General features: G+C 41.9%; 1 protein-coding gene across 1 annotated transcript in view; it reads right to left on the bottom strand.

Annotated features, from left to right (window-relative positions):
- LOC117531572 (calcium/calmodulin-dependent protein kinase type II subunit gamma-like) overlaps positions 1-17,119 on the bottom strand; it is a 156,828-nt gene that overhangs the window by 10,809 nt on the left and 128,900 nt on the right. Inside the window, exon 19 of the mRNA XM_034194694.1 lies at positions 9,112-9,255. Within this exon, the coding sequence (XP_034050585.1) occupies positions 9,112-9,255 (144 nt within the window). The remainder of the gene's footprint in view (positions 1-9,111; positions 9,256-17,119) is intronic.

The raw sequence follows: 17,119 nt of genomic DNA, 5'->3' as shown, positions 1-17,119 counted from the left end.
GAATGAGAAGCAGCGTGCTCTGATCATGTCCACATCTACTGGTCCGGTGCGTCCTGCCCGACACGCGACATGCCGCAACACAGACACCGTGTCATGTGGAACAGACCTCACGTGGGTGACGTGACGGCCCGCTGTGTGTTCTGATCTGACGGTCCGTTTCAACCTGGCAGGCTGTCAATGTCCACTCCGTGTGCGCGCTCGCTGGCTGGAGCTTGTCGCCACTGCGATATATGTTTTTATTTATGTCCATGTAAATACAGCAATCAGACATGCGCCTCACAGTGGACAGTTGGTAGTCCATGTCTGTCCAAACACAGTAGGTGTTGTCCAGCTGGAATGCCCAGAATGACAGATCACCACAGCTGCTTCTGTCGGAAGCCACACCTCCTGTCAGTTCTCAGCGCACACACCAAAGCCACAGTGGTGTGGAACTTAGACAAATTTCTCTGCCAGCACAACAGTGGTCGTTTGCAGTCTGCTGTCGTGTGAAGAGTGTGACTGGCCACACAATTTCTAAGTGCCATGTGAGCGGTGTTAGATGTTCATGCGTGTCACCTGGAGGCAGGGACGATTTCACATGGTTTGCACACGATTCCTGTGTCATGCGCACTAAGTGCGCACTTCGTCCAAACTTCGCACTATATGTAAAGGGGCCCTTAATGTTGAATCTGGTAACTTTGCTGCTTATAAGGGCCCTTCCAAGATGGCGCCACATGAAGGCGCCCTGGTATTCTGGTGCTCCCTGTTTTGTCTGTTTTTGTGCATGAATCGTGTGTCATGTCCCTACACCCGCGAGGAGCTTCTAAACATCAAATCATCAACACCCACGGACATTACACCAGTCTTTTTAGTGCCTGCAGCTGAACTGGTTCACTTTTTGGCCAAAAAAGTGAGACGACGGCGGAGAGGAAAACAAGCTGGAGCTCTCGTGCGCCTCAGATGAAGAGGCACGCGCACGACCCTACCTGGGATATTTCTCTCCAACGTCCGCTCACTCCACAACAAGATGTATGAGCTGGCACTGCTGATGAAGAAGAATAGAGATTTCTCCTCATCTTGTGTACTGTGCTTCACTGCACAGACACCGGATTGCGCGCTCCAACTAGAGGGATTCCAACTCCTCCGCGCAGAGAGACCGAGCACTCTCTGGTGGAAAAACTAGAGGTGGAGGACTCTGCTTCTATATCAACAACGCCTGGTGCTCCGATGTGACTGATCTCCCAACACTGCTGTCCCTCTCTGGAATATCTCCTCAAACTGCAGACCGTTCTACTCTCCACGTGAGTTTAACTCTTTCATACTTTGCTCTGTGTATATTCTACCGAGCGCGGACGTGCACGAGGCCGAGCGTGCGCTCGCGGATCAGATTATGAGCGTGGAGAGAGACTTTCTGGACTCTTGTTATAATTCTCTGTGATTTTAACAAAGGGAATCTCAGTCAGGAATTACCAAAATACAAACAGTTTGTTAAATGCCCGACCAGAGAAGGGAGCACGTTCGATCACTGTTACGACAGTGAGCGGCGCCTACCGCGCGGTGGCCCGTGCAGCTTTGGGACTCTCAGATCACGTGATGGTCCACTTGATCCCCACGTACAGACAGAGACTTAAACTCTCTAAACCTGTTGTGAGGACGTCTAAAGTGTGGAGCAATGAAGCTGTAGAGGAGCTACGCGCGTGCTTGGCCACCACGGATTGGGATATGTTTGAGGCTTCAACAGACAGCCTAGATGACTACACGGACACTGTGACGTCATATATTCATTTTTGTGAAGACAGCATCATCCCACAGCGTACCAGGGTGAGATATAACAATGACAAGCCCTGGTTCACACCTAAACTCCAGCAGCTCTGTCAGCAGAAAGAGGTGGCTTTCAGAGAAGGAGACAGAGAGCTATAGACGTGCAAAGTACAGATTTAGCAAGGAGGTGGCAAAGGCTAAATCCACGTACAGTTCACGTCTGCAGCAAAGGTTCTCTGCCAACGACTCGGCCTCTGTGTGGAGGGGGTTGAAAGAGATCACCAACTACAAGCCCAAAGCACCTCGTTCTATTGACGACCTCAAGCTGGCCAACGACCTGAACGTCTTCTATTCACGCTTTGAAGACAAGGACTCACACCTCCCCACCCCCACACAACTGGATATTCAAACACTCTGGACCTCCCCCCTCTCACTGCTGCCCTCCCCACTCCCCCTGTTGCCCTCTCGGTCCAAGAGGAGGACGTGAGGAGACATTTCAAAAGGCTGAATCCACGTAAGGCCCCGGGCCCAGACTGTGTCTCTTCTGCCACCCTGAGACACTGCGCTGATGAACTGGCCCCAGTCGTCACGGGGATCTTCAACACCTCCCTGGAGTCATGCCATGTTCCAGTCTGTTTTAAGTCCTCAATCATAGTTCCAGTCCCCAAGAAACCACGCATCACTGGACTTAACTACAGGCCTGTGGCTCTCACGTCTGTAGTCATGAAGACCTTCGAACGCCTGGTTTTATCCCAGCTGAAGTCCATCACCGACCCCCTCCTGGACCACCTGCAGTTTGCCTACAGAGCCAACAGGTCTGTAGATGACGCCATAAACCTGGCCCTGCACTCCATCCTGCAGCACCTGGACTCCCCAGGAACCTACGCTAGGATCCTGTTTGTGGACTTCAGCTCTGCATTCAACACCATCCTTCCAGCTTTGCTCCAGGACAAGCTTTCTCTGCTCCACGTGCCCGACTCCACCTGCAGGTGGATCACAGACTTCCTGACAGACCGGAGTCAGCGTGTGAGGCTGGGAAAAAAATGTCTCGAACACTCGGGCTCTCAGCACAGGATCTCCACAGGGCTGTGTCCTTTCCCCTCTGCTCTTCTCCCTCTACACTAACTGCTGCACCTCCAGCCACGACTCTGTAAAGCTCATCAAGTTTGCGGACGACACCACCCTCATCGGACTCATTTCGGATGGGGATGAGTCTGCCTACAGGAGGGAGGTGGACCGGCTGGTGATTTGGTGCAGCAGCAACAACTTGGAGCTCAACGCCCAGAAAACAGTGGAGATGATTGTGGACTTCAGGAAAGCCACAGCCCCCCCACCCTCCCTCCCCCTCACCAACAGCCCCATCACCACTGTGGTCTGTCACCGCTTCCTCGGCACCACCATCACCCAGGACCTCAAGTGGGAGTCAACCATCAGCTCCCTCATCAAGAAGGCCCAGCAGAGGATGTACTTCCTGCGGCAGCTGAAGAAGGCCAAGCTGCCTGTCCAGCTGATGGTGCAGTTCTACACGGCCATCATCGAGTCCATCCTCTGCTCCTCCATACGCTGGGGCCACAGTCAGGGACAGACAGACTGCAGCGCATTGTGGCCTCTGCTGAGAAGGTGATCGACTGTAGCCTTCCATCTCTCCACGACCTGCACGTCTCCAGGACTCTGGGCCGAGCAGGTCGGATCACAGCTGACCCTTCTCACCCTGCACACGGTCTGTTCAAACCAGTCCTCTCGGGCAGGAGGCTACGGTCCATCCGGACCAGAACCTCCCGCCATAAGAACAGTTTCTTCCCCTCTGCCGTTAGACTCAAACACCTCATAACTCAGTCACCTTAAGCTTAACTCTGTCACTTTATCATTTTATCACGGGTCACTTTAGACAATGTACTTTGGTTTTTAATTGCACTCCTCCCACTGCACTGTTTTTTCTGTTTCTCTGTTGCACACAGCCTTTCATATTTCTTTTTTTTTTATCTTATATTTTATCTTATTTTGACACGTTATATTTTATCTTAGCATTTTATCTCTTCTTAATGTTGCACCATTGTACCGAAGCAAATTCCTAGTCTGTGAATCCTGTTCACTGGCAATGGCAATAAACTTCTTCTGATTCTAAAACAAAAAACAAAAATAAAAAAGAACACTATAGTACCATACTGAACTGCAACTTCTGATTTATCATTTAAATTTTTGGTATAATTTCTTTGCATCGTATCGCACCAAACTGCATCGTATTGCATTGTGAGGCATTGAATTGGCATCAAATACATATCAAATTGCATTGAATCGGGAACAGGGGGAATCATATTGCATCGCTTCATCAGTATGGCAATATGTATTGTATCGAGATGCGTATCAAATCGTTGTCAGTGATGAGATTCACATGCCCGCCCACCCACCCACCCACACCTCACTGAAAACTGCTCTGTGCAATAAAAGCCACCTGTTGCATAACAAAACACTGTACTCCACAAAGTTACATGAAACCAGTTTACTAACAGATTGGGACTCATGCCACCACTTTCATACAGCAGGTCTGCAGGACTGCATCATATCAGATTCAGAAAATGCTCATTTTTCGTATAACTACATTATTGATGTGTGTGAACATGTATTTGTGAACATCTCTGACAAAATAAGACGCACGCTGATATGATTTAGGGACTGTACTTTATAAAGGAACAATTTGATTTGATGTAATGCAATACAATTCTTCATATAATTATATTTTACACGATAAATTAGAATAAGTGTAAAGTGGCATTGCTTACATCAAGCAAAATGCTTGAAATTTAAAATGTTAGCATTCAAAAGTCAACATAATTATGCAGTGCAATTTACATAGGATTTTTAAACTAAAACCAGTTTTAAATCAAACAAACAATGGCAACTTATACGAAAGGTCTCAAGTACTCTTGAGACCTTACACCTATGAAAAAATACCTCAGAGTACAAGAAAAATGTGTCCAAGTGGGAAGTTCTCAAAGCACTAGTAAATGCCACATACGAATCTGTTTGTATGAGTGGTGGTTGCATGAACCTCAATGTCTCAAATTAGAAGGAAAAAAGTCAAGTGAATGTAACAAAACTGATGCATCACTAATTTTTTTTAATTTTTTTTTTTTTATCCTAATTAAGATAGTGGGTTACATTTTAATGCCAGACTACATCCTACTTTTCCAGTTACAACTTATTCAAACCAAAAAGGTAACCCAATGCTGCAAGTTAGGACTCACACAAAAATATCTATAGTGACACTGAAAAAGCAATTACACAAATCATTTGACACCATAACTAGGGATAGAATTTAATTGTCTTAGTCTCCCAACCAGAGACATGTTCTCCTGCCTTATTTTTATTTATTTATCCTTTATTTCATGAAAGATGAGAATATGTGCAGCACGGTGGCTGAATGGTCAGCACTGTTGCCTCACACCAAGAAGGCCATGGGATCAATTCTCTCCTGGTGCTCCAGCTTCTTCCCACATCCTAAGACATGCAGGTAACACCCCGTCATACCTTGACGATTTAGCTAGGAGATACCGACCGTATTAAAAACATTGGCGTATGTCTAAGAAGTTATGGGTAAGTTTTGTTTAAGTTAAGAGCATGTTTAAGCACGCTGATATGTCGTGTACCTCAAAAGATTTTGGGGTTGCAGAATATTTTCCATGTATGCCAGCATGTCTCAAACATCCTGCACACGCGGACCATGAGTTGTAAGGTAAGTTACGTGATTGTTGGCTCATATTTCTTGTAAGTTACTCAAATGGTGACATCATAGAGTCCTATATAAGAACTATAGTGTGCAGTTGCACTGAGACATGTATCGATAAGGGGGCGTGGTCGTCGTTTTGGATCAGGGCAACTCAGTGGGCAGTGTGCACTGACACTCGAAGAATCTCATCAAGAAACAGGTGGAAAATACTGGAAAGCTGCGCATGTTGGCAATGCCACAAATGGAGAAAGAAGGGAGACAAGTTTCCTTACATAAGTAAGGAGTTTTAGTTATTCTTTACTTTTTTGTGACTTTTGGGCAATAAACTGGTAAGCATCATGCCTGTGTGACAAATCTGAGGTTTTAGTAACCACCTGGAATTAATTAATGCAGTCTGTGTGCCTGTCTGGATTGTATGATATTGTACCTTCATGTCTGCAGAATTTGGAAGCTGGAACATATCAGATCTGTTAAACTATCAACACTAAAATAAAATAATTTTGTAGCTGATGATGCATTTGCTTTCAGAACTATTGGCTGATGAAACCATTCGCTCGTAGAATCAAAAAATCATTTACAGCTGCAGATGTCTCGTCCGGGACGCGCGGTGGTGAACGCATTTGGAATCTGAAATTGAACACAGCAGCAGGACATCTCAGCTGAGCTGCTGATTATTGCAGCTGGAATGGATCGATCCGTGTAACTTTCAACACTAAATTTCAGAATGTGTTGGTGTCAGAGTAAGTTTAATAATTTTCTTACATAATTTAATGTAAATTAATTTTACTGGCTTGACATCCAGGTCAGAACAGTATTTTAACATGTATTGTGCAAGGTTTTTTCCACGCGTGTTCACTCGCGTATCCGCATTGAAAATGCACATGAAACATTTCATATCCGGGCTCTTTGTCAATATTATGCCCAGTTAGGAGGTGTCACACTGCTGTCCATGAAAAGACATTAGCATTTAGTAGGTCGCATTGGGAGTGCACTTTCTAGTTCTTACAGTAGTGTTCAGAATAATAGTAGTGCTATGTGACTAAAAAGATTAATCCAGGTTTTGAGTATATTTCTTATTGTTACATGGGAAACAAGGTACCAGTAGATTCAGTAGATTCTCACAAATCCAACAAGACCAAGCATTCATGATATACACACTCTTAAGGCTATGAAACTGGGCTATTAGTATAAAAAAAAAAAAAAAAAAAAAAAAAAGTAGAAAAGGGGGGGTGTTCACAATAATAGTAACATCTGCTGTTGACGCTACAAACTCAAAACTATTATGTTCAAACTGCTTTTTTTTTTTTAGCAATCCTGTGAATCACTAAACTAGTATTTAGTTGTATAGTTTTTCATGATTTCTTCACATCTGTGAGGCATTAATTTTGTTGGTTTGGAACCAAGATTTTGCTCGTTTACTAGTGTGCTTGGGGTCATTGTCTTGTTGAAACACCCATTTCAAGGGCATGTCCTCTTCAGCATAAGGCAACTTGACCTCTTCAAGTATTCTGACATATCCAAACTGATCCATGATACCTGGTATGCGATATATAGGCCCAACACCATACTAGGACAAACATGCCCATATCATGATGCTTGCACCACCATGCTTCACTGTTTTCACTGTGAACTGTGGCTTGACTTCAGAGTTTGGGGGTCGTCTCACAAACTGTCTGTGGCCCTTGGTCCCAAAAATAACAATTTTACTCATCAGTCCACAAAATATTCCTCCATTTCTCTTTAGGCCAGTTGATGTGTTCTTTGGCAAATTGTAACCTCTTCTGCACATGTCTTTTATTTAACAGAGGGATTTTGTGGGGGATTCTTGCAAATAAATTAGCTTCAAACAGGCATCTTCTAACTGTCACAGCACTTACAGGTAACTTCAGACTGTCTTTGATCATCCTGGAGCTGATCAATGGGTGAGCCTTTGCCATTCTGGTTATTCTTCTGTCCATGTCTTCTGTTTTCCATTTTCTTCCACGTGTCTTTTTTTTTTTGTCCATTTTAAAGCATTGGAGATCATTGTAGATGAACAGCTTATAATTTTTTGCACCTGCGTATACGTTTTCCCCTCTCCAATCAACTTTTTAATCAAACTACGCTGTTCTTCTGAACAATGTCTTGAACGTCCCATTTTCCTCAGGCTTTCAAAGAGAAAAGCATGTTCAACAGGTGCTGGCTTCATCCTTAAAGAGGGGACACCTGATTCACACCTGTTTGTTCCACAAAATTGACAAACTAAATGACTGAATGCCACACTACTATTATAGTGAACACCCCCTTTTCTACTTTTTTTTTTTTTACTAATAGCCCAATTTCATTGCCTTAAGAGTGTGCATATCATGAATGCTTGGTCTTGTTGGATTTGTGAGACTCTACTGAATCTACTGGTACCTTGTTTCCCATGTAACAATAAGAAATATACTCAAAACCTGGATTAATCTTTTAGTCACATAGCACTACTATTATTCTGAACACTACTGTATATAGGGCCCTGTGGTCGAAACATGAAAATTCAGTAAGGTATATCTTATATATTATATTCCAGTTCTAAGGTGGAACTACATGTCCATTGATGCTGTCCACTGATTGGCTGAATAACAAAGCTGCAGTCCTCATGCAGTTCAGAATGTTAAAACATTCACAAATGGAGTAAATATAAAGTCTTAATCTTACCTGTTAGGTCGTTTCAGTCGGATTCATCATCATAGCCCGAAAAAACCTATCCACATAAAGTGTCCTGATTTTGGAAAGCGACATCTGAAAATAATTTAATTCCTTGTCGTGGCTGAAGAGATGTAGTGTTTTAAAGAGGTCCCTCTGTGGTTTTTCTGCTCCAGGTGCATCTCTCAGCCTGAACCAGAGATTGCCGGCTTTATGCACCACAAGAAGACAACTTATTTTAAAAATTCAAAGAGTCACAGCGCCTCATTCACTCACAGCAGCGTTTACCACAGACATCAGTCGATTCTTCAGCATTCTGCACACGATGAAAATAAATCCCATGATCCACCAAACAAAAAAATAAAACAAAATACTGTTAAATTACTCTGTTTTGCCTCCATGCAGGGGCGATGCCACATGAAAGCGTACATGCACTCAATAACATGTCTGTCAATATTTAAGTGTTCCACCTGCCAAACAAAAGGGTTCTGTTTTTACATGTACCATACCATGTAGTACCAACCCAGACCGCTCGGTGGAAATGGGGCTGTCAGCATACGCAGGCTAAATCATCATGGTGTGGCAGTCGGCATACGCTGGCTAAATCATCAAGGTGTGACAGGGCCCTTAGGTGAACTGGAAACTTTAAATTGTCCGTAGGTGTACGTGTGAATGTGTTTGTGGCCCTGTGACAGACTTGCATCCTTTCCCCACCTCACGCTGGTATAGGCTCGAGCTCCCCCCACCCCTTTCCCGACTCTTAATTGGAGTACACGGTTGAAGATGAGTGAGTGATAAGTGTGAGTGACACAGGTGAGAATGAACTATTTTGTTTTGCCAAGGTTCTTGCTAATGCATAGCTTATGGACATTTTTAGGCTGCTTGTCTCATTCTTGAAAGTCTGACTTTAGTATGGAAGCGCTGCACAAATGAGGCTGCAGAAAAATCTGTGCTCAGTGGTGCAGAGGTGTTCTTACTCTGCTGCGTGTTGCTTTTAGTGGGGGTAGTGCTGCTCCCTAGTGAAGCGGCAGGCATGTTGGACTGTGAGTGCTCAGAGTCAGGACAGGAGCTGTTGCCCGTGCTGTTCCATGCCATGCGCTTTGCATCATGCGGAGGAACAACTGAAACACACAGCATTATGGTCAACAAACACACATGTTAAGACAATGGAGACAAATGTACATGCAAATGTGCACTCGGGCTGCCACAATTAGTTGATTAGTCAAGATTATGTCGACCATCAAAATCGTCTGGGGCTAAATCAATAATTGACGTCATCATTTATTTTTTTTAATCTTTGTTTATTTCTCAAAACTGCTGCTGTATCTTCCACTGTCTTTCTGTCCTTGACGCACATGTGCAGTAGTGGTAATTGGGGTCAGCCGTGATGTCACCGGAAAAGTTATCATGGCTTGACGGCAATGGAGCCCTTACCAAAAAATAGTACTGATAAGTATATAAAAGTAAACTAGAAGTATACTTCAAACATACTTGCATATACTACTTTTTGGTAAGGGAGCTCAAATGTTTGGGAGCATTTTAACTAAATTAAAGAGAAAAACGTGCAATGCAAAATATGCAAGACAGAACTTGCCTTCCACAGCAGGACAACGGCGATGCAGGAACATCTGAGAAGGAAACGTGGCTGATTCTGACAAAGAGGGACAGTCACTAATTGGCTATTTAGCCGCTAACATTAATGTCTATAGTGAGCTACTTACTTATATTGATAGCTGTAAATGTTAACATTAACGATGTCTATTTCATTAGCCTTAGCACATATATGTGTTTGCCGTAACGCTATAACAGTGATGTCACGTTTGAATAGGAAATGTGATAACGCTAATGTTTCATAACACTACGTTACAGTGCTAAAAAATACGTTCCTCTCCAACAGATGACTGTTACCAAGCAAACAACATGCACACCTTGGCAAGCAAATATCCTGACTGAAGAAGTCTTCATCATGCTGGTGACTGACATGAGATCCCGGTCCATGGTTGGCGATCAAGTTTCAACTGTCTATATTTTAGTTAGCGCATACCTTAAACACTTCAAGCTTAAAGCTAATGATGGTTACACAAGAGCAGCTGCATGGTGATGCGTTACGCCGCAATTTAGGTATGATCCGATTAGTCAATTAATCACAAAAATAATCAGTGATTAGTCGATTATCAAAGTAATCGTTTGTGGCAGCCCTAATGTGCACCCACACACAACTCATGCTGTTAAATAGATGAACCACATCAAATAAAAAACTAACTAGATGACTGGCATGGGTTAGTGTGGAGTACAAAAAGTGAACATCACCCAGACACTCATGTTTATGGTAATGAGCACAGGAAGCAAGATGACTGCAACTCTGATCAAGCTGCTGAGAGGTAAAGCGAGCTATCCCACATAACACTTTTTTTTAAAAACATAATTATGTTGCAATATTACCAGCATTATAAGCATTAAACTGATATATAATTTGCACTTTCTGTGACATTTCCTATGGATCTTTGGGTTTTCTGAATTTTAAAAGGACAAAATTGCAGACAGAGGTCACTTTAACTCTCAGTGGCTCAATTATGCGCCTGTTTACATCTATACTTAAAAGGACATATCTATTCAAATCAAAACTGTTGTCAAGCCGCTGACTGCTGTACTCACTCACGAACTTTGTTTGCGAGAAATGATGTGTGTGTGTGTTTGTTTTAACAATGCATCCAGATGATTGCAGTGCCTCACCTTCGCAGCCAGCTAAATGTGTTTATCACATGACGTTACCGATGTAACAGGTCTGCTACATTTGTTAATTCTAGGACAGAAGTCTTTGCGAGAAAACATTTCAATATCTCATGTAGCTTCTGTAGTCAGTTTTACACCTTGACCTCTGGTTTGACCTTGAACTTTGACAACACCCTTAATGTCATAAGTGTTGAAAGAATGGTCCACTGACTTTATCTACAAAGTTTGACTGAAATTGCTCTTTGCATTTTGAACATATCACAGTTGCTAAACAGACAGATGTGATCACTATAATGGCTTCTTTCCACTTTGCAATGAGACCAAAAATTAGGAAAAATTAATAAATGCAGAAAGTCTCCACCATGTGAGGTACAAAAAAACCACTGCACGCTCAAAAGATCAATGAAATAACACTGGCAACCTACTGTGTAACCACTGGTACTGTATTTTGTGTTTTTCTTTTCTTTACTGATACAGTGCATCTGGAAAGTATTCACAGTGCTGCACTTTTTTCATATTATGTTACAGCTTTATTCCAAAATTGGTGAAATTCATTTTTTCCCCCTCAAAATTCTCCACACAATACCCCATAATGATAATGTGAAAAATGTTGAGATTTTTCCAAATTAATTATAAATAAAAAAACTAAGATCATATGTATTCACACCCTTTGCCATGAAGCTCAAAATTGAGCTCAGGTGCATCCTGTTTCCACTGATCATCCTTGAGATGTTTATACAGCTTAACTGGAGTTCACCTGGGGTAAAGTCAGTTTCTTGGACATGCACACAACTGCCTACATATAAGGTTCCACAGTTCACAGTGCATGTCAGAGCACAAACCAAGGTTGAAGTCAACGGAATAGTCTGTAGACCTCAGAGACAGGAGAATATTTATTTCCACAATTTTTGTAATAAGGCTGTAACATGACAAAATGTGGAAAACGTAAAGTGCTGTGAATAGGTTCCAGCCCCCGTGACCCTTAATTGGAGTAAGCGGGTGTAGAAAATGGATGGATGGATAGAGCGACAGTATGAGTCAGTGGTCTGCACTGATGGAAATACTAATAATGAGGGGAGTTACTATAATTAAGCTCATTGAAATCATTTTCATCTCTCCGCTGCAGCTGAGCTGCAAAGTTGTTTTTTCTTCTTTTTGGTGGTGGTGGGGGGGGGGGGGGGGGGTGGCGGGACATCTGCATAAGTGATGACGACTGGCTAATGAAGAGTGAAATTTCATGGTAAGTCAACCAGAAGCACAGAGGTGCGGGAGTTCAACTACAAATACTCATGCATTCGCTCACAGCAACATTTAAGACAAGCATCATTTGCATTTTTCAACTGGAACTACAGACATTTTCCCCTGACGGAGACAAAAGGGAAGAATGCACATGTGAATGAGCATAAATAAATTTTAGAGTTATTTGATTTCCAGTTGTGGCCTGTCAAGGTGCAATAAATGTCAAAAGTTCTAAAATATCTATTACATTTGATTGTTCTACTATTATAAAGACAGTAATGATAATATCTGCAATAATAAATTACATTCAATTGGTGTCTCATCTCACACTGTCCCAAAGCAACATTAAAATAGTGTAGACTAGTGTACAATGTTTTCAGTTAATTTATTCTATTAAGTGTACATTTAACTCATTACACATTTAATATTCAGTTTTATTATAAATAATCAAACAGTTGAATTTAAAGTTCATTAAGGGGGGAATCCAAATTCATTGACATATGGGAACATTTAACAAAAGTAAGTTGTCGCACAGCTAATGTTTTCTCTTAATTTATCCTATTATGTGTCCAGCCAATTCACTAAACATATTTAACATTCAGTTTTATTAAAAATAACTGAACATACAGTTGAATTCAAAGTTCATTTGGGGGTGGGAATCAAAATTCATTGACATATTTGAACTTTTTTTTTTTTTTTTAAAGCAATGCAATAGTTACATTCCCGAGTAACTAATTACGTTTATAATGCTGTAAGAGTTACTAACTCAGTGACTTTTTGGGAGAACTTGTAACTGTAAGTAATTACTTTTTTAAAGTAACTTGCCCAACTCTGGTGAACTGAATGAGGACAATGAACATGAGAAATTAATGAATCATGCTCTCAAAATGAAAGACTACGCTCTTGAATAGAGAGAGAATAACCATGCGCTCTTGAATAGACAAGGAATAGTCTTCAAACTACTCAACATGCCAATTGTTAGCACTTTGTGGAAGAGCTAGAACTGCAACAAGGAGGAGTGATATGCTAAAAGTATACTCCACTTTTAAATTTTATCTAGAATTAGTGAGGTAAATATTTTTGTCTGTTCAGTGGCAAGAGCGAGTTTACTCTGGAGTTCTTTGTGCTTCATACAATAACATAATTTAGCATGTTGGGTTGTGCTTGCTAACTGGGTGATTGCATGTTAAAATAATTTGAATTTTTGTTGCATGGAGTAGTAACACTACATCTTAAAAATAAATGTAATTTATAGACTGATGCAAAGTATGTTTTTGTTCCCCTGTATGATGTGCTTTTGTACAGATGCTACAATACGCCAGTGCAACATACATTCCGGAAAATACAGTACATTGGTGGTACGCTTTAAATGCTACCACTAATTAGGTGTATTTTAATATATTTGTTTATATTAACTACGCACGTATTTGAACAAAGGTGAGTAAAGCACTTCGAATCTTGATTGCTAACCATGTTTTAATGGAAACATCTCTTTTGTTAGACATGACAAAATCCTATTTTATTTATTTTTTACAGCAGCCAGCAAATGAGAATCTGTTAAAGGAAATTTCCAAAATATATCCTTGGAGGAATGAGCATGTTAAGCATGAAGTGAAGGTAGGAATGAACAGGAAAGGAGAAAAGAGGAGGTACTGACAGCAGAATGATGCAGAAGATGCCTTTGAGAAGATTAAACCACAGAGACCTAACCATTACAGAGTGGAGATTGGGGAGAAATTTTGAGGACAAAAAGTTCTATTGTTCCACTGAAGTCCAACTAGGAGACTAGTTTAGGATGCACACCTGGAACATGAGCAAAATTTCCTCCTGCTAACACGTCAGGAGAGGAGGACTGATGCATGCACACACAAAATTTCAGGGTTCCCACTGAAGCCATGATTAGAAATAACCTTTCATGACATAACACTATCTGATGTGTTTGTATTAAATGATATAAAATATAAGGTGACCCCCCCCATCACACATTCTGTGACACAATTATGATTTTTTTTTTTATTATTGTTTTTAAGAAAGCAAACTCCAGACCAAAAATGGTGGTAAACAGACAGACGTCCAGACAGCTCAAAGCATTTGAACACTTGACAAAAACATTCACAGCTTATGGTAAACCACAGTACATCTGATCACATCTCGTGATGCTGTTAACAATCCTGCACTTTAGATACTGAGCTAAAATTAGCTGCACAGATGGAGAAAGATGAAAACAGATACAGATTCAATGCACCGATATAAACCGCTGTAGCTCAGTTAAACACTTTGGTTGTGAATGAAGGTGTAATGTCAAATCATTGAAGACTATCACGTATGTATTTTCACAGGATGATTATGTTAGACTGTCAATATATTTCACCTATCCTGAGCAGACCAGAGCAAATCCAATCAATACTATGTGGCTCAAAACAGTCGTCGTAGCAGAGAGGTGTTTTATGTGGCGTTTGACCCTAGACGGCTAGTCTGAACTACTAAAAAATAAAAGCGTGAAAAAAAGAAAAAAAAAAAAAAGAAAAAAGATTTTGGCTTCACAAGTGCTTTAGGAAGCCACAAGGGATATGCATATAGTGTATCCGGAAAGTTTTCACAGCACTTCAATTTCCACATTTTGTTATGTTACAGCCTTATTCCAAAATGGACGTAATTTTTTTCCTCAAAATTCTACACACCCTACCCCATAATGACAACATGAAAAAGTTTTGTTTTCTTTGTTTGTTTTTTTAGATTTTTGCAAATATTTGAAACATAAAAAACTAACAATTCACATGTAAGTATTCACAGTCTTTCCCATGAAGCTCAAAATTGAGTTCAAGTGCATCCTGTTTTCAATGATCATCCTTGAGATGTTTCTACAGCTTAATTGTCCACCTGGGGTAAATTCAGTTGACAGGACATGATTTGGAAAGAACACACCTGTCTACATATAAGGTCCCACAGTTGACAGTGCATGTCAGAGCACAAACCAAGCATGAAGTCAAAGGAATTGTCTATAGACCTCCGAGACAAGGCACAAATCTGGGGAAGGGTACAGAAACATTTCTCCTGCTTTTAATGTCCAAATGAGCACAGTGTCCTCCATCATCCCTAAATGGAAGAAGTTCGGATCCACCAGGACTCTTCATAGAGCTGGCCGCCTGTCTATACTGAGCAATAGAGGGAGAAGGATCCTACTTAGGGAGGTGACCAAGAACACGATGGTCCCTCTGTTAGAGCTTCACCATTCCTCTGTGGAGAGAGGAGAACCTTCCAGAAGGACTACTATCTCTGCAGCAATCCACCAATCAGGCCTGTATGGCAGAGTGACCAGAAGCCACTCCTTAGTAAAAGACACATGGCAGCCCGCCTGGAGTTTGCCAAAAGGCACCTGAAGGACTCTCAGATCACGTGAAACAAAATTCTCTGGTCTGATGAGACAAAGACTGAACTCTTTGGCGTGAATGCCAGATGTCATGTTTGGAGGAAACCAGGCAACATACCTACAGTAAAGGGATGGTGGCAGTATCATACTGTCGGGATGTTTTTCAGCAGCAGGAACTGGGAGACTAGTCAGGATTAAAGGAAACATGAATGCAGCAATGTACAGAGACATCCTGGACGAAAACCTACTTCAGAGCACTCGACCTCAAACTTGGGCAACAGTTCATCTTTCAGCAGGACAGCGACCCTAAGGACACAGTAAAGATATCAAAGGAGTGGCTTCAGGACAACTCTGTGAATGTCCTTGAGTGGCCCAGCCAGAGCCCAGATCTGAATGTGATTAAACATCTCTGGAGAGATCTGAAAATGGCTGTGCACCGACACTCCGAATCCAATCTGATGGAGATTGAGAAGTGCTACAAAGAGGAATGGACAAAACTGCCCAAAGATAGGTGCACCAAGCTTGTGGCATCTTGAGGCTGTAATTGCTGCCAAACGTGCATCAACAAAGTATTGAGGCAAAGCGTGTGAATACTTATGTACGACCCCAATTCCAATGAAGTTGGGACATTGTGTAAAACATAAATAAAAACGGAATACAATGATTTGAAAATCCTCTTCAACCTGTATTCAATTGAATACACCACAAAGACAAGATATTTAATGTTCAAACTGATAAACTTTATTGTTTTTGTGCAAATATTTGCTCATTTTGAAATGGATGCCTGCAACACATTTCAAAAAAGCTGGGGCAGTGGTATGTTTACCACTGTGTTACATCACCTTTCCTTCTAACAACACTCAAGCGTCTGGGAACTGAGGACACTAATTGTTGACGCTTTGTAGGTGGAATTCTTTTCAATTCTTGCTTGATGTACGACTTCAGTTGTTCAACCGTCCAGGGTCTCCATTGTCGTATTTTGTGCTTCATAATGCGCCACACATTTTCAATGGACGACAGGTCTGGACTGCAGGCAGGCCAGACTAGTACCTGCACTCTTTTACTACAAAGCCACACTGTTGTAACACGTGCAGAATGTGGCTTGGCACTGTCTTCCTGAAATAAGCAGGGAGGCCTCTGAAAAAGACGTTGCTTGGATGGCAGCATGTGCTGCTCCAAAACCTGGATGCATTGATGGTGCCATCACAGACGTGTAAGTTGCCCATGCCATGGGCACCAACACACCCCCATACCATCACAGATACTGGCTTTTGAACTTTGCGCTGGTAAAAATCTGAATGGTCTTTTTCCTCTTTTGTACAGATGCCAGGACGTCCATGATTTCCAAAAACAATTTGAAATGTGGACTCAGACCACAGCACACTTTTCCATTTTGCGTCTGTCCATTTCAAATGAGCTCGGGCCCAGAGAAGGCGGCGGCGTTTATGGATGTTGTTGATGTTTGGCTTTTGCTTTGCATGGCAGAGTTTTAACTTGCACTTGTAGATGTAGCGACGAACTGTATTAACTGACAATGGTTTTCTGAAGTGTTCCTGAGCCCACACGGTAAGATCTGTTACACAATGTCAGTTTTTAAATACAGCGCTGCCTGAGGGATCGAAGGTCACGGACATTCAGTGTTG

This window comes from Thalassophryne amazonica, chromosome 18 (assembly GCF_902500255.1).
Source record: "Thalassophryne amazonica chromosome 18, fThaAma1.1, whole genome shotgun sequence".
In the NCBI taxonomy this organism is placed as follows: Eukaryota; Metazoa; Chordata; class Actinopteri; order Batrachoidiformes; family Batrachoididae; genus Thalassophryne; species Thalassophryne amazonica.
This window is presented reverse-complemented; position numbering and strand designations above follow the sequence as displayed.